The 26,450-nt window shown below is 36.7% G+C and overlaps 2 protein-coding genes across 2 annotated transcripts; both read left to right on the top strand.

Moving 5' to 3' along the window:
- Positions 1-4,020: 4,020 nt before the first annotated feature.
- On the top strand, positions 4,021-5,068 carry ecm1a (extracellular matrix protein 1a). Its single transcript, XM_077195326.1, has 3 exons — positions 4,021-4,134; positions 4,391-4,650; positions 4,738-5,068. Exons 1-3 carry the CDS (start codon positions 4,077-4,079, stop codon positions 4,939-4,941), a joined length of 522 nt encoding a protein of 173 aa, XP_077051441.1. The 5' UTR covers positions 4,021-4,076; the 3' UTR covers positions 4,942-5,068.
- A 1,563-nt stretch (positions 5,069-6,631) lies between these two features.
- pip5k1aa (phosphatidylinositol-4-phosphate 5-kinase, type I, alpha, a) lies at positions 6,632-26,098 on the top strand. The gene is made up of 17 exons (XM_077195325.1): positions 6,632-6,830; positions 7,116-7,223; positions 9,061-9,095; positions 11,021-11,110; positions 11,707-11,837; positions 11,945-12,062; positions 12,606-12,758; positions 15,674-15,973; positions 17,843-18,039; positions 18,268-18,351; positions 18,428-18,476; positions 18,570-18,654; positions 18,742-18,912; positions 21,955-22,081; positions 22,191-22,284; positions 24,206-24,367; positions 24,583-26,098. Exons 2-16 carry the CDS (start codon positions 7,181-7,183, stop codon positions 24,206-24,208), a joined length of 1,680 nt encoding a protein of 559 aa, XP_077051440.1. The 5' UTR covers positions 6,632-6,830; positions 7,116-7,180; the 3' UTR covers positions 24,209-24,367; positions 24,583-26,098.
- The last annotated feature ends 352 nt before the right edge of the window (positions 26,099-26,450 follow it).

Below are 26,450 nucleotides of genomic sequence, written 5' to 3'. Positions count from 1 at the left end.
CTCTCTTCATGAGTTATATATCCCCAAGACCATATACTAAAACAAACAAAATACAAAACCACTAGGACTTTGTCAACACTGCGAAATATCTAATCTGTGTTGTGGCATGGATATCAGTAAGATTTTCACTCCTTGTAACATCTGTGAACTTTGATGAACTTTTGCTGCTCAGATTTGTACGTACTGTTCATAACCATCACAATATTATCTGACCTTCAAGACGTCAATCCACCTCTTTAAATAGGCACTGACAGTCCAACTTGGCCCGAATCATTCACTTCAGGACATAAGCTGCAATGGAAATGAAAACTACACTCAGCATCATTCTAATTCTTCAGCTAACTTTAGGAGGTATGGCTTGAAAAATGCAAAATATTCATAAATTAATCATAAATTGCAGCATGCAGCAATTTAGGTGTCAATTGACTCACTGGCAAATAGACACACACTCAAACACATATATATTTTATACTGACAGTACAAAAAACTTAAATTTGAATTTAGCAAAGTTAAAATTGAGCATGCCATATTTCTATTTTATTATTTATTTAAATTTGATTTACTCATTTGTTGTGCCATCTCACAAGCAGGAGGAAGGCACATTCACTCTCCGATGCAACTGGAGCCCTTCTTCCCTCCAGCCAAACCATCACTGGAAAACCTCAATGCCATCTGTGTACATGGAAATGGCCGTCCCAGATTTCCTGCCAGCTGCATCTCATCTTCATTTTACGGATATTTCAATCGAGCGGGAACTGCAGTAAATAGAGTAGAAGCGTGGTTTAGTGAGTGCTGCCAGAAAGGTGTGTCCTATGGATGCCAGCAGGTCGTTTGCTGCGCCAAACAGGCGGTGAGTACAGACTGAGAACAGGCATACTGTATAAAGAGACATACTGATCCCTATTTTCATTGTTTTTGCAGTGGGAAACAGCTTTGTCCCTTTTCTGTTCTGAGGAGTACGCCGCCATGACGTTGGTCTATGAGTGCTGTGAGAAGCAGGGAGAGGAAAGGTGGAACTGCTTTGAAAGACATGCTCCTAATCCCTCCTTCCAACCCCTCTCTGGTTACAGCGCCCCCATAATACCACCTGATACGATTTTCAACTGGGACCCCAAAACCTGTTAAAGATGCTAAATGATTATTTCTTAATGCCATATGACTACCTGATCATTTGTATTAGCAACACAAAACGTGTGTCAATAATAAGTTAGTGCACAAGGAGTACAGAGACTTGTAGTGTATGAGGAATAAACAATGTGTCAATAATGTATCATAATTGCCTTCTTTTTTCTTAAATATACAGCATACATATAGTCTGTACCCTTTCAAAAAGGACACATTAGGGAATGTTAAAGTTACATATTAGTACATTTTGGAAGAAGAGAGTGTACCTTTTTTTAGTGTGTGTATATATATATATGTATACTGTATATATATACTGTATATACACTGTATATATACAACAGCTAAATTATTGATTACACCCCATAATAGGTAATTTATTTTTTAAATAAACATCATTCTTTCTATATTTCAACTAAAGCTACATATCAGAAACTTAAATAAATAAACAATAATAATAAAACAGCCTGTTCAGCATTTCTTTCATATTTGTTCACGACTGGGAAATAATTAAATGGGATTTCCAAACTTGATGATGAAGAAGTTCTTCAGCGATACCGTACATCTCAAAAAGAATTTCTCAGAACTCCCTGCTAAAATTGGTATTTGTCTTGCTTTGTTCAGCTGCCAGAATACATCAAGATATGTTGTTCTCTATGCAGCTCCTCAATGACATATCACATTATTACCAGCAGAACTGGCTGGTTTGCAAGAGGTCATGGGAGTATTTCTCTCATGTACTTGAGCAATCCATTTTAATAAACAACAAAAAAAGATAAGATAAGATATTCCCATGAATCATGATCTATTTTTGTATTTTTGCCCATGAGTTGCTATTAACAATGGTCAGAAAAAAGGCTTCTGGTAGCTGATATGATAAATTTATGTGCTGGTAACAGCTTAAATGCGCAAATACGTTTCACAGTCTCATAAATCCTCCCTAAAAACATCACCTGTTTCTCACACTTAAAAAAGTACGGGAAACATGCTAAATCAGAATGTCAGATGAGGGTTTAAAACTCATAGACCGGCCTGTGTAAATTAAAAAATCAAAGTGATTGTTACTTTTCCCATAATTGTCAGATATCAGTAAATAAAAAATGCAATAGTGTATTTGAATTGATATCATCATTACTAGAACAATTTGAGAAAACTGTGAATTTGTATGAACTAATATAAACCAAATTATAATTTCTGCCGCTTTGCACATGCACTGAAGCTATTGAAATTCATGGCAAAAGCATGACATGACAATTATTGGCACCCCTGGTAAAATTCTGCATTGTTTATTCCATTTGATCTTTTATATTTTTTTTTGTGCCAAAATCTAACCTTTCATTGAAGTAAAATGCCTGAAAGTGTGTGTGTGTGTGGGGGGGGGGTGTCACTTTATAAAATAAATGAGTATATATTTACATTTTTTAGCACACCTAGGAACATAGCGACATAGTGACTAGGAACATAGCTATGAGTTCTTGTTTCACAGGAGTTTAAATATGAGGAAACACAAAGGCCAAATTCCCTTATTCATCCATCACAATGAGTAAAACCAAAGAATATAGTTCTGATGTGCATCAAAAGATTGTTGAGCATCACAAAATAGAAAGTGGCTGTAAGAAAATAGCTAAAGCATTGAAAATAACCATTTCCGCCATAGGGGCAATAATTAAGAAGATCCAATCAACTAAAGATGTTACGAATCTGACTGGAAGAGGACGTGTGTCTATCATCCTAATGCACGGTGAGGAGGAGAGTTTGAGTGGCCAAAGACTCTCCAAGGATCACAGATGGAGAATTGCAGAGATTTGTTGAGTTTGGGGTCAGAAAGCCTCAAAATAAAATCAAACAGCACCTATACATCACCACATGTTGTTTGGGAGGGTTTTAAGAAAAACTTCTTTGCTCATCCAAAACAAACTCTGGAATATTAAGTTGTCAGACACGACTGGAACTTCAGAAGGGAGATTCTATGGTCAGATGAAGCTAAAAAAAGGAGCTTAATGGCAGCAAACCAATCAGACGGGTTTGGTGCAAAAGGGGATAAAAAGTATCCCATGCCCACGGTTAAATATACGGCTGTATCTTTAACATTGTGGGCCTATTTTTTTGCTGGAGGTCCTGTACATCTTGTTCAGATACATGGTATCATGGATTTCTAGCGAATACCAACAGATAAAAAATCAAAACCCTGATGGCCTCCGCTAGGCCGTCCCAGTCACCTGACCTGAACCCTATAGAAAATGTGTGGATTGAACCAGAGAGCTGAAGCACCAACATGAACTTGTGAATCTGAAGGATCTGGAGAGATTCTGTACGGAGGAATGGTTTCTGATCTCTCGTCAGGTGTTGTCCAAACTCATCAGGCATTATAGGAGACAACTCAGAGCTGTTATCTTGGCAAAAAGAGGTTGCAAAAAGTATTTAATAAAAGGGTGCCAATAATTATGGCCAATGTGTTTTGGAGGAAAAGCATTTATTTCATAATGTGATTTACCCCCCACTTTCAACTCTTTCACTTCAATGGAGGGTTATAATTTTGCGATTTTTTTGAATGAAAGATCAAAAGGATAAACAATGCAGATTTATTTTTACAGACAGCTTTGATCATATTTACCAGGGGTGCCAATAATTCTGACCACAACTTTATCAGTACTTATTGCATTCACTGTGACTTTAGTGAAATTTGGAGAACTAGCCATTCGTATTTTGACTATCCACTGTTTTGACCTTGAATTCACATTATGGGGGAGTTTAATTAAAGACAGATAACCGTAGGCCCTTATCTACGTACTTCAAACTCCGCTGACCCACCAACTTTGGCCCGCCTTTAATTCCCCTTCCATCCCTTTAATAAAGCCTTGCAGTCTTTTAAATCAGACCTGAAGAACTGAAGAAAACAGTGCGAATTTGCAAACTGAAAAGAAGGATATTTTTACTGCAGAAAATAACCAGTCATGTTTTGGAAAAGCACACTTGTGACTACTTTGATTCTTCATCTAATTTCATTGGGAGGTATGTGCCTAATCTACAAAACTTTATTTAATTTATTGTCTTCTTATTTTGGAGCAAAAAAAAAAAAGCCTTAAAAGCATCTTTTAAATGAATAAATGTAATACGTATTTCTCTAATAGATAGTTGATGTTTCATTATCTGACCTTCTTATACATTTAAGAGGGACCTTGACAAAAAAGGTTACTTTTAAAATGTATTAATATCTTGTCCTTTATCAACTTCGGCTACTTGGTTATTTTGTCCTTCTTCCATTTAGTGGGACAGAAATTTTACCCTGAGGTGCTGCTGGAATCAAACTTTCCTCCAGCCAGACCTTCGGTTTACAATCTCAAGGCGATCTGTCTTCATGGCAATGGCCGCCCCAGATACCCTGCCTCCAGTTTCCCTCCATCCAGTTACGCTTACGCTCGTCGTGCTGGAAAGGCAGTAAACAGACTAGAGGCATGGTTCAGTCGGTGCTGCTATGGAGGTTTAGCCCATGGAAATGGACAGATCCTTTGCTGTGCGGAACAGGCAGTGAGTACACAGAATGAGAAACATATCATTTTTCTACAGCAATGCTGAACAGAAAAATAATTGTCTTTCCCCCCCTTGTTTTTGCAGTGGGAAAATGCTTTGACCCATTTCTGTATTGATGAGTACTCCACCATGACCTTGGTCCATGAGTGCTGTGAAAAGAAACAAGAAGAAAGGTGGAACTGCTTTCAAAAAAAGGCTGCTAACCCCTTTTACAAACCCCTCATTGGTTACAGGGCCCCCGTAATATCACCTGATAGGGTTTTCACCTGGTACCCCAACAAGTGTTAAAGGTCAAGATGCTAAATGACAATCTGAACATTTTTATTTGATTTAGCAGCACAAAACCTGCGTCAATTAAACAACTGTGAAGAGTCAGAATATAACATGTTGTCAAGTAATATTAAACATGCACAGAAGAGCTGAAATACAACCCGGTGTGCAGTGTGCATCAATATATTTTTTTCACATGTATTGTATGCCATAGAAAACATGAAAAACAAGATGCGCAGCAGCTTAAAATCACTCAATGTATTTCCAAAGTGGTAATAAAATTCAAATAAACTTGAAGCCTTTTCATTGTTTAATCTTGACTGTTGTCTATCTTCCACATCCAATGTTTTTGTTTGCATGATAAATGTATTTGGGATCACAAATCATAAATGTATATCAGCTGCCATTCGGCCTAATTCCTAAGGTAAAAATGTAAAGGTTGGGAATTTAGTGAAAGAATTTCACAAAAGATTTTGTTTTAAAAGAATAAATTTTTTGAAAGAAATTGTAACCTTCAAGAATGGAGTTTCAGCATCTTGATAGTTCTATACCTAATTTAGTGACATTATACAATAATAAATGTAGTTGTAAAACACCCAAACTGGTATGATTCTTTACCCTTTATGGAAATATAATGTTCCTCAATACATACCAGAATGTAAAAAAATTATATAGGCAACACAAAAACTTGAACTAAATTGAGGTGAATACTAACTATTGTCTTCTGTGGAGCTGCTGTGAACTTTTTCCACAATTGAACTTTGCCTAATTGCAACAATGACACCATTATTGATCTGAATTGAATCCACATTTAACGAAATTGAGCTGAAAAATTACTGTCTTCCGAGCAACTTTACAGCTAAAATTGAAGTTGTTTCATAAGTGGATTTTACAACAGTAACACTGTTACTTTACTGTTTTTAGAAACGGCTTTGAAACAATCTATGTAAAAACGCGTTTTATGTAACTGTACTTGCAACTAGCTACCTTCCATAAAATAGTCTTATATGGCAAACTTCCAGTGTATTTTCAGCTTTGTCAAAGCCTAACTGTATGCTGTAAGGTTTGTATATGATTTGTAATAGATGTAATTATTGTTAAACATGTTTTGCCTAAAGCACATTTTATATAAAAAAAGAGAAAAAAAGACACTTGAGTCAACGCTGTTTCGTTAGACAGGTCCCTTGTGCCCTTTATTTTACCCACCCTCAGTTGTTTCAAACATGTATGCATTTCTTTCTTCTGCAAAGGATATTTTGAAGAACTTCGTTGACAATCGATGCACCCATAGACTGTGGACACCATTGACTTAATAGGATAAAAAATACAATGGAAGTCAATGGGGTCCATCAATTGTTTGGTTAACAACATTCTTCAAAATATATATATTTCTTTGTTTGTTTGTTTTCAGCTAAAGAAAGAAATTCATACAGGTTTGAAACAACTTGAGGATGAGCAAATGATTACAGAATTTTCATTTTTAAGTGAACTATTCTTAAATATTCTAAGTTTATAAATGACCAAATGTCCTCGTTCAGTCCAGGGGAAAATGCAAAAAGGTTTTGAAGCTCGAGTGAAACAGATTTGCCCAAGAATGAGCCATTCTACTCTTGTGAGTTCGACCAGAGAATGTCTAATAAGGGCCACCGCACGCGCCTAGCAGGACAGAGCTGCGCAACAACGTCACTTCCGCTTGTTTGGGAGGCTCGAGAGGAGGGAGGACGCTTCCGTGCGATTCAGCGGGTTATTTACTTCGGAATTCGGATGGACCCAGGAAAGTAATAATAACAACAATTTCGAGTACATCAGAGATTCGCACGAGACAGCGAGCCGTTCTGCGAACATAAACAGAAGTTTAACTATACTGTTTTTTATTCTTGAGTAAAAAACGAAGAGATTTAGTTGAGGTAAGCGCTCTTACCTGTTGTAGTTGTGGGTTTCTAGCCATTAAGCCTTTAGTATGGAAGTAAGCAAACAAACAACCACATTTTTATATAGCGAGAGTTTTTAAATGATAAAGTAAAAGTATGGCAGGTTAAAGTAGTGTGTAACCAACACACTCATTTAGTACATATCACGGCAAAATACTGCCACACTAAGTTAAGTAACTTTTGTAACCTTACGTCAGTTAGTCTCCTTCAGGTTTGGGTTGACTAACAGACTTTATTTGGACATTGATTGTGATCTTTCAGGGCTGTGTGTGTTGCATAAACCACAAGTGAAAACAAGCAGGACCATATGAAACTTCCGCCAGAAAATGGCTACGCCGGCTGTAGTTTCCACGGATGGAGCGAGCTCCAGTAAGAGAGCATTTTATTTCCTCTTGTTGTTTATGACCATGTTTATGACACATTATTATTGTACAGTAGATTAAGCTGTTTTACTGTCCTCTAGCTTCAAAGAATGATCTCACGTATAGTAAACTAGTCGTGTGGTTTCCTATAGCAAGGATTGTGTAGTTAGTGCTTTGAGCACACGTGGAACAATCACCACTGTATAGTACACTGAACCATACATTACACACACACACACACACACACACACACACACACACACACACACACACACACACACACACACACACACACACACACACATACCGGTCAAAGTGAAAGAAGTATCTTATGCTCATCAAGCCTCATTTATTTGATCAAAAATACAGAAAAAACTGTTATATTGTGAAATATTATTTCAATGGTTTTCTAGTTTAATATACTTTAAAATATAATTTATTTCTGTGATGCAAAGCTGGATTTACATCAGCCATTACTCCATCATTCTAATATGCTGATTTGATACTCTGTTATTATCACATTGGAAACATTTGTGCTGCTTAATATATTTTTTGGAAACTGTGATACTTTTTTAGGATTCTTTGATGAACAAAAAGTTAAAAAGAACAGCGTTTATTCCTAAAAGGAAGACTAGAACTTAAGACTGGAGTAATGGCTGATGAAAATTAAGCTTTGCATCACAGGATTAAGTTATGTTTTAATGTATATTTAAAAAAGAAAAAACATTTTTTAAAATTGTAATAATATTTCACAATATTACTGTATTTTCTGTGTTTTTGATCAAATAAATGTGGACTTGATGAGCATGAGAGACTTCTTTCAAAAAAATGAAAAATAATAATGTTTCCCAACCTTCAATCGGTATTATAGAGCATACAAAACTATTGATTTTTTTATTGTGTTTTATTTACTAAAAATAATATAGAATGGTAAAATTTGCCATTTATTGGTTATCAGCCATTAGGCTACATCAAAATAAGTAGCTAATTCACCTAGATTTTTAAGTTTTTGTTACCCTTCAATTTAACACACACATGTTGATTTTATAATTTGCAGATATTCAATAGCTCTTATAATAGCGTTTAGCGGCACATAGATCATATAAATGTGTATTATGGTGCTGAGATAAGTGATTAATGCTTTGTAACAAAATAAGATTCTGAAAATGGACTGTTAAAGATGCTCACTTTTTAATATTTCATAAGTGTTAGTAGAATTATAATTTTTTCTTTTGCTTCTTTAATCCCTGTTGTCACTCTTCAGATGTCTTTATTTTGGAGGTTATTCCAGCAGAAAGGTTCATGCATGTGTGTAAAAGCACATGTGTGGCTGTGTTTGCATATGATCTCTAATTTGAATATCAGTGTTGTAGACAGTCTGCACTAGGCCCATGACTGCTTGGGTTGTTCTTGTCTGTATTTTAATCATAGTGCCACTTCAGACTCAGCTGGTGTGATTGGGTTACAGTGTTTTCTTGGAAGAACAAAGGAATTGAAACCCAGGTGTCTGTGCATGCTGCATGTTTACACTCACAGTTGTGGTTAACACATCTGAAGTCTGAAGAGCTATTTAGCATTCGTATTTGCATTTTTTTTTTGCATTTTATTTGTAGTGTAGCTTTTCACAGAAAAGAAAATTATAATAACTCCAGTGTCTGGTTAGGATACCAGTGCATAGGGAAAATGGGAAGTCTAAGACAGTCTCATGCTTCACATTCTTGAGTTTGAGCTCTGCATTTTTGCTTGGCAAGATACTTTACATAACAATCCATAAATGCACCGTAATGCCTAATGGCTTTTTTCATTAGTCATTTTTATGGAGAAGTTTTTTTTTCCTACTGTAGGTGTTCCTGGAAATCGAAAGATGGCTTCTTCGGAGGTAATTATATGCTTATTATATTTGTTGCTTTAATAGTTTCATATTCACATTCCACTATTTTGTGGTTGTTATTATAAAATGGCCAATTTATTTATTGCTCTATACTAGGGTTGTCCTGTCGCTGTTCCAAAGTTCCAGTAGTCGGTACCAATTCCAGATAAATTTCATGGTTCTCTTCTTTGTACCAATTTTGATATCATTGTAAAACTAATTTACTATTTTAGTTAACTATTTGAAAATATAAATTATTGTTTTCAAATGTTTTAGTAATCGTAGTTTATAAAAAGATCAAGTGAAAAATGTGTAATACAATGAAGGACAAAGAAACACAGAAAATGTGGCAGGTCTATTAGTTTGCATATACACTCACCTAAAGGATTATTAGTAACACCTGTTCAATTTCTCATTAATGCAATTATCTAATCAACCAATCACATGGCAGTTGCTTCGATGCATTAAGGGGTGTGGTCCTGGTCAAGACAATCTCCTGAACTCCAAACTGAATGTCAGAATGGGAAAGAAAGGTGATTTAAGCAATTTTGAGCATGGCATGGTTGTTGGTGCCAGACGCACAACCATTTCTAGTGTTTACAAAGAATGGTGTGAAAAGGGAAAAACATCCAGTATGCTGCGAATTTTCCTGTGGGCGAAAATGCCTTGTTGATGCTAGAGGTCAGAGGAGAATGGGCCGACTGATTCAAGCTGATAGAACAGCAACTTTGACTGAAATAACCACTCGTTACAACTGAGGTATGCAGCAAAGCATTTGTGAAGCCACAACACGCACAACCTTGAGGCGGATGGGCTACAACAGCAGAAGACCCCACCGGGTACCACTCATCTTCACTACACATAGGAAAAAGAGGCTACAATTTGCAAGAGCTCACCAAAATTGGACAGTTGAAGACTGGAAAAATGTTGCCTGGTCTGATGAGTCTCGATTTCTGTTGAGATATTCAGATGGTAGAGTCAGAATTTGGCGTAAACAGAATGAGAACATGGATCCATCATGCCTTGTTACCACTGTGCAGGCTGGTGTAATGGTGTGGGGGATGTTTTCTTGGCACACTTTAGGCCCCTTAGTGCCAATTTGGCATCGTTGAAATGCCACGGCCTACCTGAGCATTGTTTCTGACCATGTCCATCCCTTTATGGCCACCATGTACCCATCCTCTGATGGCTACTCCAGCAGGATAATGCACCATGTCACAAAGCTCGAATCATTTCAAATTGGTTTCTTGAACATGACAATGAGTTCACTGTACTAAAATGGCCCCCACAGTCACCAGATCTCAACCCAATTGAGCATCTTTGGGATTTGGTGGAACGGGAGCTTTGTGCCCTGGATGTGCATCCCAAAAATCTCCAACTGCAAGATGCTATCCTATCAATATGGGCCAACATTTCTAAAGAATGGTTTCAGCGCCTTGTTGAATCAATGCCACGTAGAATTAAGGCAGTTCTGAAGGCGAAAGGGGGTCAAACACAGTATTAGTATGCTGTTCCTAATAATCCTTTAGGTGAGTGTATTTTGACATACAGTATCAGATTTGTTCTTTTCCGTCTGTTGCTATGGTGATATAACTGTCAGTCATTGTGGTTTTAGATTCAATCTGGCGTTAAAGTTGTAAATCCAGAAACTTAGTTTGCAGTGTACTGAGCAGCATAAACAACCAAACATTTCTTCAAATTGTTTATGGGTTATAAACAGGATGCGAGCTAAGAGCGCTCACTTTATAATCATTGAAGCTGCCAATCACTACAGAAAAATCTCCCAGTGAAATCATGAGAATTTCACCATTCTATAATTGATGTAAATAAATGAATAATGCTTTAAATATAAACATATAAATGGTTTTAAGTTTTTGGTTCAAAGTTTTTGTCTTGTTGTCTGATGTGTCTATTGAGCAGTCATTATCTTTCAGGGTCTGAGCATCTCAAGCTCATCCCAGACGAACAAAAAGACATTGGGCCACCGAGGAATTGACCCTACTGGGGAGACTACGTATAAAAAGGTTCGAGCTGTGTATTTTTGATATCCTGTAAATATTTCAAAAATAGATATTTGTTGGAGATAAGACCAGATCCAAAGAATCAGCAGTTCAACTTCCAATCTCAGTTTAATGACCAATCTCAGTTTAATGACACGCATTCCTGAGTCTGTCATATCTACATAGATCATTATTGTGTTATCTGTTGTTTGTGTGGCACAGTGACAAAGCCTAGTAAATGGTATGGGCATGTACATACAGATAAAACTAGCAGACCTTGTGTTTATGCTCCTCTCTTTTAGTTTTATTAAATTGCATGCAGAGACCCATGCATTAGTGCTATATTTTTAGTCTTGCATTTTTGTGTACTAAGGCCTGTTTACACCAAGGGTGATAATTATAACGATAACAACATGGTTCTAAAAATCGTTCTTAATATAAAAGAATATCAAAGAGTCCACACCACAAATTTAACGATAACGGCACAGAGAAACAATATTACTGTAATCACTTTCAGAACAGTTTTTTATCCAGCTGATGAACGATGATAACATTCTTTGTGTGAACGGGCCTTTACACATTAACATGTTCTTATTCTGCTCTTCATGTGCCCTCTTTAGACCACATCATCTGCTTTGAAAGGTGCCATTCAGCTGGGCATCACCCACAGCGTGGGAAGCTTGAGCCAGAAGCCAGAAAGAGATGTGCTCATGCAGGACTTTGAAGTGGTAGAAAGCATCTTCTTTCCCAGGTGCGTTTGTATATGTGTCTAAATAAGAGTAGCCATGAGACAAAGGAAAGTTTTCCTTTAGTCATACATTGTGTACTAAAATGTGCTTGTATTTGTCTTCCTCTCAGTCAAGGCAGTAGCTCAACTCCAGGTCATCACCATGGTGACTTCAAGTTTAAAACTTATGCTCCCATTGCATTCCGCTACTTCAGAGAGATGTTTGGGATCCGACCTGACGACTACTTGGTAATCTTGTTTGTTCATTAAACAGGGTTTCCATGGTTTCCTGGAAATATATGGGCATTTTAAAATTGTGTGTTTTAGGCCTGTAATAGTAATGGGATTTTTTTTACGGGAATCTTTGTGAATGACTAAAATATTTCATCAGCTAGAAATTACTGTTGAGTTTATGTAGAGTTAAACTTGCTTGCAAGCCATTGTGGGGTGGTTCTTTTTCAATTAATTAGTCGAAGAGGTTCATAAAATGGTCTGAATGGTTCATTATCACATCATTCTGAATGAAAAAAAATAATAACAAAATCATTTTAACTGGAAAAGCCATACAAAATTAATGTAAGATGAACATGATCAATTCATTTCCACCTAAAAAGGTTGATTTGGTTTTGTCTTGTTCAGTCCAAGTTCTTTTTTAATGGGATTATATTATTATTGTTGTTTTTTTGCTTTTCTTGCTTGAGATTACGACTTAATGAACAAAAGCTCTTCTCAGTGATGGACATGTGTAACACTCCAGTCAAGTTATCTGCTGTGTGTGTGTGTTTTCTGCAGTACTCTCTTTGTAATGAACCCCTTATCGAATTGTCTAACCCTGGAGCAAGCGGGTCTCTCTTCTACGTTTCTAGCGATGATGAGTTTATCATTAAGACGGTACAACACAAAGAGGCAGAATTCTTGCAAACACTCCTGCCAGGTTACTTCATGGTAAGTGAGGGTTTCTTTTTTTTTTTTTTGTGCTGTCTAATCTAATTCGTCGCACATTTTTCTCTAATTGATTGCGATTAATCCCACCTAACATTAAAGTTTTAAGTATATTTTTATAATTATTTAATCTCCCAATTAATGTAGAAACAACATAAAGACTGTTGTCTATATTTAAAACATTTGTTTAATTGTATCTTTTTATGAAAGAAGGCATCACCGTTACCAATACCGCTACTGATGTCTCTATGAAATAGATTTTTTCCCCTCAGTTTAAGCCAATTATAGCCATTCAGCATTACAGTATAATTGAAAGCTATACGTTCTAACATTTATTTGGCTTTAAAAAATACAACAACTTTTTAATTTAAGTGAACTTAAAACAATCTTAACATAAACCCATTATAATAAATGTCACATTTACCTGTGCCCTTAATATATTGGGTTTTTTCTATTAGCCCAGTGTCAGACCAGTTTTCGTTGTTTTTGACCAATGTAATCTTGTAAACAGTGCTTTAAGATTTTCATTTAGGTCTAACAGTCTTCACTGCATATATTATAAGTTAAATATAAATGAATCCTTAAAGCTTCAAAAGTTATTCAGTCAAGAGCAGTGAGTGCCTTTTTTTAATTAATATATAACCTTGTATGAAAGTACCATATGAAAAGTTAATGCAGGATTTAAAATTGTTTGCATGACATAAGGGCACAAATTTAGTAGAAAACGTTTGAAAAAAACGCTTCTTTTTTTTCTTCAACATCACGTCATATTACGTCACAATAGGGGGGCGTTGGCCGCGCTCTGCGTTTGCTCAGTGCAGAGTAGGTTGGTATTCAGTAAGAGCGGTCGTGATTCAGTGTGTTTTCGGTAGTTATTATATTTCAATTTATCATCGTCATGGTAAATTGTTGTGAATTACAGCCTGTCAGGACATCGAGTCCACAAATTTCCGAACAAGAAAAGGACGGTTCTATCTTCCGTGCCTGGTTGTGTTTTGTGCAGATAAAGAGACGGGGGACCACTTCTGACAAACAGCAGCAGGTTTATTGGGCTGCTGTCACTTTAAGACCTGACACGCATCTCGCGGATCTGACACGCATCCCATTTTCTCACAACTCTTAACGTTCTTTTCAGACTTCATTTAACCTTATTTAAGACTGCTTGTGAGGATACTCTGAATAAAATGGCATAATGTGTGTTTTTGTCCGTTTAAACGCTGTCTGAAGCGTCTTTCTGTGCGAATGAATCGTTTGTGTATGTCACACAGACAGGAGATTCACAGACCCGGCAGTAATGCACTGCTTTCTCTTGTCTTATCGCACTTGAATCTTGTAGCAATGTTTAAGATTCAGGGAAGGAGGAGGCGGGAACCGGCGAACATTTAAAGAAATAAATCACAAAATAAAACAAATACAAAAACAAAAGTATAAGCCAGCAGCCCCTCACGGACAACTGCTGACCACACAAAACGGAAACAAAACACAACATAAAATCAGGCCTGTTCCTCTCTTGATCTTCACTGTCGTCGTTCCTCTTTTTATGCTTCCGCTCCTCCGTGAGAGATGCGAGACCGGTGCGTCTCACAGGTGTAATTCATTATCACTCACATCATTCACCGGCCTCGTGCCATTCTCTCACATCCCTCGGCCTCTTCCTGCTCGCCACAAATGTTTTAAAAGCATTCGCATGAATAAGAGCGTGATCATATAATATTACACTAGCCAAAGGTTGACTGGAAAAAACAAATGCTGTGTTAATTGCATTAAATATTTTTAACGTGTAAAACTGAAAAAATTATTATGTGTGTTATAGTGTTAATTTTACCAGCCATTTTTAAATTTAGTTTCAGTTTTAGTCCAGTTTCAGTATCGCTTGTTAGTTTTTATCACATTTAGTCGACATCATCCCATTTTTATTTAGTCTAGTTTAAGTCGACTATGAGTCGAGCATTTTAGTCTTTATTTTAGTCCAAGAAAACATAATTTTATTCGTTTAGTTTTAGTCAACAAAATCTGTCAACATTTTAGTCTAGTTTTAGTCAGGACATCATTTTAACCTTTTACTTTTTTGTCAGCAGATAATATTTAACATTTCCTAAAATTATTTCACATTTCAACATTTTCTCATCTTTTTGATAAAAAACACAATTTTAAGGAATGTTAGATTATAAACAACCACCAACAATCTTTCTGTTAATTTACCACAATGTCTTTGTGGTGAACTGCGACGTGTCTCTTCAGGTTTGTTGTGTTTTTTCCAGCTACCATGTGGCCACATTCCTTCCCTTCGACTAAAATCAAGCATTTGGTTTTGTTCTCCACTTCAATGAAGCGAAAATGTGTCCATATATCACGTCTCCTCTTTCTCCCGAGCCCCGTGCAAAGCATGTTTTACTTTTAGCATGTTTTACTTTTAACCTGTCGCCGCCTCGCCGTGAATCCAGCTCCTGCCTGCTCCATGTGTTGTGTAGGCTACTCTGTGCCCGACCCGCCCGCTCCAGGTTTGAAAGTGGGTGTGTGGCGGAAGAGCTGACGAGGAGGAGGCGGAGGAGGAGACAGGATTTGACAAAAACATATCATATAATAATATGTAATTTTCGTCTCGTCTTTGTTCGTGAACTAAAATGTCCATAGATTTTAGCCCAGTCTTTTATTTACCGAACTGCATTTTCGTCTCGTCTTTATTCGTCTACGAAAATTATTTATGATTTACTCCCAGTTATTGTTTATTAGTGGGGATTTTAGTCTCGTCTCGTCTAGTTTTCGTTCGGTGAAAAATGTGCGTTGACGAAAATATTTTCGTTTAGTTTTCGTTAACGAAATTAACACTAGTGTGTTAACTAAAACTTCATTCTTTTGTTGTTTGAACATTATAAGCATAGTAGTTTTCTTCATATAATTCACCATTTGTCTTCTAGAACCTGAACCAGAACATGCGTACACTGCTTCCCAAGTTCTACGGTCTCTACTGCGTTCAGGCAGAGGGGAAGAACATCCGAATCGTAGTGATGAACAACCTGCTGCCATGCGCTGTACCCATGCACCTTAAATTCGACCTGAAGGGCTCCACATACAAGCGACGTGCTTCGCCGAAAGAAAAGTCCAAGGGTGTGCCCACGTTCAAAGACCTAGACTTTATGCAGGACACGCCTGAGGGCATACTGCTGGAGAGTGACCACTACAATGCCCTCTGTAGGACCATTCAGAGAGACTGTCGGGTAAGGAGACAGAAGTTCCATTAACATTTATGCAATTGGCATACACTTTTATTCAGAAGCCACTTACATTGCATTTTAAGATATTCATTCCTTCAGTACATGCATTCTCTATTAATCAAAGCATGGTCTACTGGTTGAGCTACAGGAGTGATCATCGACATTAATAATAAGTAAAGAGGATAGAATGTAAACAAGAATATTTTTTTATGTGCAGCTTGTCAGTGAAGCATGGCTCTGTGATCCGTAGTAAATGCTGCTCCATCTTAAAGCATTGCTAGTTTGTGTCGCTTATAAAATGCATTTGAAAAAGCAACATGCGTCAAACATCTTTCCAAACAAGCATTTATGAACCTCTTTTCCAACAAAAGATAACAATTTGAAACGTTATTACTCACTACATAACATCAGTTGAGTGCTTGAAAACATCCTTCTGTGAGATGATGTGGCTTCTTACACAGAATAAGGCTCACAACATATTATTTCACAGTATTCTCAGAATCGTTTTGAAAGGTTTATAGGGGGGCGAGACCAAAAAAAGTTTGAGAACGACTGATCTATAGTAATATTTTATGGTATATAGCTAACATTCCAATATTAAAAGGATGGCTCCATATGCATCCACAGAAGTCTGGGCTAAGCCCCAAATATCCACTGACCCTAAAACCGCCCATGGTTAAATCCATTCTTTAAAAAAGGGGGTCATGAACAAAAGATGTTTAACTTTATAATGTTCTCTGAGGTCCAATTATGATGTTATCAAGATTTTTACATATAATAACATCCTAATTTAGAAGTAGAAAGCTATTTTCAATCCTGTTTTTGACCCTCTCTTTCAAAAACTCTGTTTTAATGGGCATACCACATTCAAGACTTGGAAGTAAACATTCTAGACTTTCAAAACGCCAACTGCTATAATTGGCTAAGATATTTGCATATTAAAATAATAATTTCAACGTCCCCACCATTACATGTGTGAAATTGTTTTGAAAACTTCCAATGCTGAAAAATATCTTGTTACATAGAAACATTTGCCAACATTGTGGAACATTTATGTGTGTTAAATATGGTTTATAAGTCTTGGTTGTGGCAAATAAAAGTTTAAGTACTTAGAGTTACTACAGTTATAATTGACAAAGGATGACTTTTACGTTGTTTTGTGTAAATGGAATTATGAATGAATGTACCATGGTTTGTCACCCTGTCTTATAGGCTATTCTTAGTTCATCCTTTTCGATGTATACATTGTCATTTGCACATCTCTCTTTGCATCTGTCTGGTATTAACTACTACATGACGTGTGAATTGGTGGGCGGGGCTAAGGGGCAATGATGTAGAAGTGGGCGTTAATCTTCTGCAGAGGCGGTCTTTCGTCGCACTTTGATGTAATAATGTGACAATTTGCAACGAGTCATTTTCTGAGCTTGGTATTTAATAAAAGCTATTTTTGGACCAAACAAAATCGTTTTGAGTTCTGTTCGTTCGTTGGCCAGAGGAGAACTGGCCCGCCGACTGAGCATGGTTTCTCCCAAGGTTTTTTTTTTTCTCCATTCTGTCACCTGATGGAGTTTTGGTTCCTTGCCACTGTCGCCTTTCTTCTTCTTTGTCGCCATTGGCTTGCTTAGTTGGGGACATTTAATTTTATATTTAACAATATTATTACAACATTATTTTCCTGTTATTTCTGTTAAGCTGCTTTGAAACAATCTGTATTATAAAAAGGTGACTTGACTCCTGAAGTTATATTTTTATAGCACAATGACCTCTGTCAAAATATGATTTTTTCAATTCATGACCCCGTTTAAACATTCTACAGTTTGAATCTGCTAATTGTGCCTGTCACTCTTCCTCTTTATATCCTTTTGTCTATAGGTACTACAGAGCTTTAAGATCATGGACTACAGTCTGCTGATGGGTATCCACAACTTGGACAAGGCCGGTGAAGAGGTGTCTACTGCAGTGCCCGATACCCAGAAAAAGGCACCAGGCCAGAAGCCCCTTTACTGCACAGCCATTGAGTCTATTCAAGGGGAGACCAAGGGCAAGTCATCACCACAGCCCTACGAAAGGTGAGTGATCAACCTTTGGCTGGCACCTTGAAACGGCAAAGCACCAAAAAATACCACAAGACTGTCAGTGCGTTTGGCAATAGAACCTTTTTTGTAATAATTTACACTGTTACACTGTAATTTACACTACTTCAGAGATGCTATTGTACTGTTATGATTATTCTTACTGAGAAATTATTACTTTGCCTGGACAACTGTTAACGGGCAATATTTGTTTTTTCTTTGCAGCATGGGAGGAATTCCAGCATTCAATTCAAAAGGAGAAAGATTGCTGGTTTTCATCGGCATCATTGATATCCTCCAATCTTACAGGTAGACTGTATTTCCACATCTTTGTGTTTTCTTCATAATAAATCCCTATAATTTGCTAATAACATTCTGTATTTAGGCTTGTAAAGAAGTTGGAGCACTCATGGAAAGCTCTGCTGCATGATGGGGTATGTCACACACCCATATCAAACACTGAATAAAAAGAGAACTTAACAAATGATAAAAAAAGTGTTTTGTTTACTATTTGATGTCCTCACCAGGACACGGTATCCGTGCATCGGCCGAGTTTCTACTCAGATCGTTTCCAGAGGTTTATGTGCAGCACAGTCTTCAAAAAACCTACATGTTAGTTTGATAGTTACATTGGAACATTTGCAACTGCTGCATTAAAGTGCTGACACATTAAAGATGATTTTTTCTTTCTTACGCTAGTAAAAACATCTCCCTCAAAGAAAAGTCGAGGTGGAACCGTGTCTGTTGGGAAGAAGTCAAACATCGCAGTATCTGGACAGTCACAACAATCCCTTCCTGTAGCAGCAGAACAAACACAGTCACAGCAGATTACAGTGCAGCTCTCCAGCCCAGACACTCAAGGAGACAACGGTATGAGAACGCATTGAGAGATAAATAGAAAAGGGAAGGTTATAGGCAGGGTGTCTGAGCAAGATAAGAGTCAAGGCTTCAAATTCTTGTGGTAACCAAAATAATTCTTTCTTGATACTAAATGGCTTAAATGTAAATAATTAGCCGTATTTCTAGACTGGTTGAGATTGTTTCCTCAACCAGTTTTGGAAGTTTCCTTGGTGATTCTGTGTCGGGATGCATAGATATAGATAGTAAAATTCTATACAATTGTCCAGTGGCGGTCCTGTACTTCTGGAGGCCCTAAGCCAAACTGTGTCCGGGGACCCCTGTCACTGTCAGTGCATTTATAAAAACCTAAAAATGACCCCCAACCCTTAATCTGTTCTTTCAGAGCAGTTTCACTGTCAACCAACAACAGTGAGTTGTAACGTTCATTAATACAATAAACAAATAAAAATAGAATAATAAAAAAAAACAATAGGACAAATGCAACAAAGAAATGAAATGCATGAAATAAACAATTTAGGCTTCTACTAATAATAGCCTACAATACAGAAATTGAATAAATCAAATGTAAATAAAACATTACATAGTCTTCACTGTATGAATTACATATACACTTATTCATATTAAAGTTCTAATGTTATTCAGTGAAGAGCAGTGAATGATTCTCTCGTTTTCTTTTGTTGTTTGAATAACATTTAAATGACAGAGAGAGCAGAGGGTTTATTAGGCTGCTGTCACTTAAAACCAAATGCACAGACAAGCATTTGATTACTTTCCCAGCTGTTTGTTCACTGAAGACATAACTGAATGCGTTTAAATTTTGACATATTTTTGTGTGTATTTGTCCTTTGAAGCGCACAAAGTTGCCTGTACTGTATTTCCCTCCATCTTTGATCGCGTGGACAGAAATTCACCTGTTGAACAGCTTAATACTCCTTTACACGTACGTAACATGATTTCGATGTTGCGTATGGTGACCGCGCTCTGCTTATACAGGGTGTCCGCGGTGTTTTGCAAAGTATAAAAGTTAGTACATCAAATTAGTAAAAACTGAGGCCATTAAAAGGTATTAATCGCCATTATTCGTTTATATATTATTCGAGGTATTCATTTTTTTGAATAATTTTTTTTGCAAACTACGGGATAAACGGTTGTCTTTCAAATTCCCTCTGCATGATTGACAGATGTGTCAGGCCTATCAATTAAAAATCGACAGCAATAAATAATCCCGCTCGATCCTCCTTCCACTCCCGCGGCCTGCCGTCTGACTGATTTAAGCGAGGACAGTACAATAGTCACAGTACTTCTGACTCATGTAGGGAAACGGGCTGAGGTGGATGTGGAAAGTTGAAATATTGTATTGAGTTAACTTAATCTGGATTTGATTATCACACGGGAGTGATCGCATGGATTATCTTAAAATACTCCGTCATTCATTCATGGTTACTCGGATAAGAGGAAGACATCATTCAGCCAGGCAAATGATAAAATGCTCAAGTAATGCTGAACTATAAATCTAAATAGAATTGCAATCACTATGGGTTAGTGATTATGAAAGTGCTGTGATTTGTGGATTACTGATAAACGCCAGTCTGGAGAAACAGGCGTTTATTTATTTATTCTCAGTGTTGAGAAACGTAGCCTGCATGTGTTAAGTTATTGTGTTAATAATAACTAAAGTACCTAATTATGTTACATATTTATTTTGTAAGAAAACTAGCTGGTTAGTTACTCATGGATTAAAAAGTACCGTTTTATCAGTGCTGCGCGAGCTCTCTATCACAAACACTGACGCGCGCACACAGAAGATAATTGTAAAATGAAAATTGACGGGCTAAATTTAAATTTTGTTCTTGCTTGTCTTTTTTCTGTCCGAATGTCAGAAAGCATTTTGTATTAGCCTATCCATCCGTGTTTTTAAAATTCGTTAAATGACGGACGCTTTACTGTTAACACAGCACTCATATGTCGGATTCGTCTTATTCTAACTGATACTTGATATTCTTTGTAGAATAAGTGATTCGTTTTGCTATTATTGGTCCTGTGACAGGACTCCTGTCTATTCATTATCAACTGTTTTCTTTAAATACGTTTGTATTGGCTAACGTTTATTCCGCTAATGCGTGTCCTGTTTAAAATGTGCAAATGTTCAAATGCAAAGCGTCACAAATAGAAGCCCTTTTCCCTGTGGAATTTAGTATCAAATTTGGATATTGGAATAATAAAGTAGCCAATTTAAAATAAATCACATGTACACACAATGTTCCTGTTTTTTTTTTTTTTTTTTTACTGTATTCTAGGGGTTTCTTAATTTTAGACTAGTTGATCAGCACACATTATATGCAATGCAATATTAATCATGAATAAAAGATGGTGTTGAGCAGTATTGAAACTTTGAACTTTCACTATATATTGCAGTGAAATTTTGGATTTGGGTCGAATTCAAAAAAACTTTAGAAGTCAAAACTAGAATTATAAAGATAGGCATGTGTCTGTGTTTCTTGCTTTCTCAAAAAATAATGACAAAAATATATGAACCCCCCCATCTCCAATATTGACCTAATTGATATGGTACTGACATATACATTTGTGTTGTTTTGGTGATTGCATGATTTTGATAAATGTATAAGCTCTCTGATCTGAGAAGAATGGCTCTTTTACTTTTTTGCCTGCAATGTATATACTTAGATTCTACTTGTGGGTCTTTCTATCTACTTGTAGGTCTCAGCAGTGTGACCAGGGTTGCTTAACTTGCCCTTGCTAGTATGGAAAACATTGTTCATGTTGTGCTCTGTTTTCAATGCTAGCAGAGACTGCATGATAACTTTGTGTAGTTTAAAAGTTAGATGCCCTTGTGTGCTGATAACAGGGCAAATGAGAGCTGTAAATATCTGCCCCCTACAGCACATGCAAGGACAATGCCAATAAAGCCTCCAGTTCGCATTTGAATCATCTGACATTTTAGAAGCCTAGATTGAGACATTATCAACATGATTTCCCCTTCAACCCTGACTAAATCATTATTGACTCTTATGGCACTTTTTCTCTTTTCAGGTGCTCGTCCTGACCTGCTCCCGCTACAGGTTACTGAAGATGAGATCACGAGTAGCTCAGCTGATACAACCCTGTCAGCAATCTCTCCTGTAAGCTCTCGGCCCTCCACGAACACTCCAGTTCTGAGGTATGTGATGGTGAAAGATGAGTTTTACAACTACTACTATTCATTTGATCACATACACTCACTCTTTTCACTAATAATAAATATGTCTATTGATGCATTTCATTTACAGTCGTAGCAGTATAGCTGCTCAGTCATCAGGGGAAAGTTTGGCTATCGAAGTCATTTCACTCAGCGAGATTGTTCCACAGACAAGCACGTCAGAAGTAAGAGACATTTTGTTCTAGGGTGCAATCTGTTTCAGTGTAGTAGACCAAACACCATTGAGTACATTCTATGAGTAAAGCTTTTTTATGTCCCACTACAACTGTGGTTCTCAATTAGTGGGTCCCAAATTGAATTCAATTCAAGTTTATTTGTATGGCGCTTTTTACAATTCATATTGTTTCGCTGCAGCTTTACAGAAAATGCTTGTTTCATTGGGACAATTTAGGAAATATTCTGTTATCAGTCAGTGCTGAGTGTATCAAAGTAATGTCCATATGGCAGTATTATACAGCCTTAATAGCTTGTTTTCACATGACGTCACGTCACTGCGTTGCCATGGCGATACATACAGATGGAGGGCAGGAAGTGATTTTCTATAGGAATCACTATAACAAACTCAAAATGCCTATGTTTTGCGTCGTTTATGGTTGCTCAAATCGATCAAACCACGAGGAGTTTTTATCGTGTGCCACAATTTGTTGTTCATAAGGGGGGAAAATACAAGAAATTGACAGAAAAACATCGGAAAAATTGCCTTGCAAACCTACGTCTACGGTCGGGAGGAGCCGAATGGGAAAATGCCCGTGTGTGTCAGTGATCACTTCGTCAAAGCTGAGTTAATACAGCTTATGTGTCTGTTTGTGCAACGTACCAGTCTTTGAACTTTGTAAAGTCAAAGTATGTCTGTGAGACGAGGTAGTTGCTGATATCTACCGCCTCAATGACAGGCAAATCTTTCAAGTTGAAAATCGGTCCTCTTCATAACGTAAGGATCACGTCCAACATATGTTTAGATTTTTTGTTTATATATTTCTCTTGTAATAGCATCTAAAGTAGTACAGTACGGACTTTCCTCCATCTCGTCCATTGCGTTCTTCACTTCCTGCCCTCCATCTGAATTTCGCGCATCAACACAGTCACGTGACTGCAAACAACCTATATAATATGTTATGTGCTTAGATTAATTTAAGCAGAACCAGTGAAATTGTTAGGCAGCAATTACAACTTGTGCATGTAATGATTATTATATAAGAATAATATGTTGTATGTCGATCCAGAGTTGGCGCAATCTAAAGTCTTTGCAATTGTCCGTGTCGGCTGAAATGGCAAAGGCGGGATCCAAACTGGAGCTGCCGCAATCTATAACACTTTATATTATAACACTTGTGCTGTTGTTTATGCATTTACAACTTGTCAATCATCTTTTTCAGCCTGTCATATTAAAGGGATAGTTCACCCAAAAATGAAACTTCTGTCATCATTTACTCACACTCATGTTGTTCCAAACCTGTATGAATTTCTTTCTTCTGCTGAACACAAAAGAAGACATTTTGAAAAATATGGGTAACCAAACAGGCCAAAGCACCCATTGACTCCCATTGTAGGAAAATAAATTCTATGGAAGTCAATGGGGCCCATCAACTATTTGGTTACAGACATTCTTCTAAATAATATTCTTTTATGTTCTACAGAAATAAGAAATTCATACAGGTTTGAAACAACTTGAGGGTGAGTAAATTATTACAGAATTTTAAGTTTAAGTTTGCATAATGTTACAGCTATGCATGGTTATATTAATAGTAATACATTTTAATATTTGATTTCAGAACATTTTTGTTAGCTTTAGTATAACCATTTTGCTAGAATGATGTGTTACCACTTGACATCAATATAAAATCTGAAGTAAAACCATTTGGGAACCTCTGGTCTGGTCTACCATGCCAACAAACAAATAAGGTCGTGAAATGAAAGAATCTCTCTATCCTCAGAGTGCATGCACTTTTGCAAATTACAATGTGGTCTTTGTGTCGTTTAACAGGATATGAGAACTGCCTCCTACAAAGCATGCTGAATTACTTGTCTAGAAATTCTACCCTGTTGTAAAAGAGTTTTAATTATTCTTTTTTTTTGCTGTTGCAGTGAAAGACTATGGATGAACATGACAAAATAAAGCCCTCAAAGACAAAGATTTACTCTCTTTTAAGGATATCGGCACAGGATGAAAAAGAAAAGTATGAAAGTAAGATGGAGTTGCTGTAAACATCCTGAGGAAGTGAAAACTGGAGAATCTGGATTACAAAAGTGAGAAGTGCACATGTTCATAAAACTGTAAACATAAAGACCCCCCCCCCCCCCCTCCTTATATATATATATATATATATATATATATATATATATAGGATGTAAGTACAACCAATATTGCTGCTAAGAAAAGAAATGGAACCAAAAGAAAGATGCCACTGTATACCTCAACAGTATGTGATATCACTGTTCTCAAAGAGTTTCATTTTTAAAAGAACTCCCAGGACCTGATAACATCACAGCAGAAGAACAGTGATGAGAACTTTGCATCATGTGACAGGCTCTTGGAGAACAAACTGGTCTTTTGAGGACCTCTGTGAGTGTTTTGTAGTGGACTTTATTTGACCATGCGTTTGACCATTTCACCTTTCTGCTGGAGTCATATTTACTTTGCAAAGGGAAGAAAGGAAATTTGTCTGGTTGTGAGTTTTAAAGACATTTTAGGAATATGTTATTATTATCTACCCCCCAAAAAACAAAGACATGTTGGATGAGTCAATTCCAGATCAGGTTGCCTGAACAATCATGTAACAAGACACTTTTTTCAAAACTTTGAATCTGTAAAATGGGTTTGATTTGGTTTTAGAAATTGATTCAAATGCAGTACTGTGATGTTTTTTTAATATTTAAATGTGCCTTAATCACAAGAGTTATTTTGCCTTGTAATTAACAGGAAGCCTTTCACTGTGCATGACGCCTGCAAGTGGATTGTGTCGGATTGCATGGGTCAGCTATACAAAAACACAGTATATATCGCTCTCAAATATCAGTCTGTCATGTGTGACTGACCTATTAACATAATTAATTAAAAAAAATATTTGGAGTTAGTTTGGAGATTGATTTACTGAAACTTTACATTGTTTGCAAAAAAGGAAAAGAAAAAAAGCAAAAGCAAACAAGGCAACAGATCACTTTTGTAACATTGGCAGAAATATTAAACCATGTATAAAGACCTAATTCAGTATATATAATGTTTGTATTTATTTTTTGTGTGTGCTTTTTTTAGCATTGATTTTAAAATGTCAGTTTTTAGGGCACAATAAGACAGACCTGGCAGAACAGCTACTGTAACAATTTATAGCATCTGTACTGTTATCTTTTAATGCCTTGGTTTTGTTGAGAAAATTGAAGTCAAACTAAACTAAATCCTGAACAAAACTATTTTTTTTTTCATCATTTTTGAATGTGCATGCTAAGCAGTCAGCCTGAATGCAGAGACATTAATGAGGAAGATGCAAACGTTATGAAATATAGATGCATAGTTGAGTAAGGGAACATTGCTGGAACTTTTTCTGTGACAATTTTTATGAACAAAAAACATTCCTGTACAAAGTCGTATTTATTTGTATGTTTGCTTGTAATTTATTTCTTTATCTCAAGTTCCAAAGTGTCTTTTGCAGGTTTTTATGTGACAAGGTATGCAAGTTCTGACACCTGGTGGCTGTGTAAATTTGTTTGGGCTGTTGAATACGTTTTTTTTTACTGTACACTCATGATCTGGGATTCTTGTGCAATTGCTGTTTGCTCTGAAAATGCGTATTGCCTCAAACTGAGATTTGTCTTTAGTAGTTTTAAAAATAATTGAAAATATTTCTCTCTTACAATGACATTCATGTACTACAGCTCGCTGTCAGAGGATATTGAGACTTTTGGAGTGGAAAATATTGTAACATTTCATGCTGTATGCAAATTAATGAAATAAACAACACTGAAAAAATGTCAATAGATCAACTTCCTGTGTTATGCTTTACTATCAGATGATCTCTTCAAGCCTGTTAAAGGCATTGTATGTGTTTTAGGGTTTACATCTGCACTTAAATTACACGTTGTTCCAAACCTGTATGACTTATTCCTGTGAAAACAAACAAGAGATGTTAGGCAAAATGACTGTCTCAGTCGACATTCATTGTTTGTGAAAAAGATGCAATGGAAGTGAGTAGTGACTGAGGCTGTTAGTCCTTAACATTTTGCCTTTTCCTTAAAATTCATTGTGTTTCGCGGGAGGGAAGAGAAAGCTTGGAACAAGGTGAGGATATTTTAATTTTTGGAGTGGACGATCCTGTTCTCAGACACGTGACCTCCG

The sequence above is a fragment of the Siphateles boraxobius genome, unplaced genomic scaffold (assembly GCF_051911475.1).
Source record: "Siphateles boraxobius isolate OS27281-9 unplaced genomic scaffold, OSU_SipBor_1 33, whole genome shotgun sequence".
Classification (NCBI taxonomy): domain Eukaryota; kingdom Metazoa; phylum Chordata; class Actinopteri; order Cypriniformes; family Leuciscidae; genus Siphateles; species Siphateles boraxobius.
The sequence above is the reverse complement of the archived record's forward strand: the minus strand, read 5'-3'. Positions and strand labels throughout refer to the sequence as shown.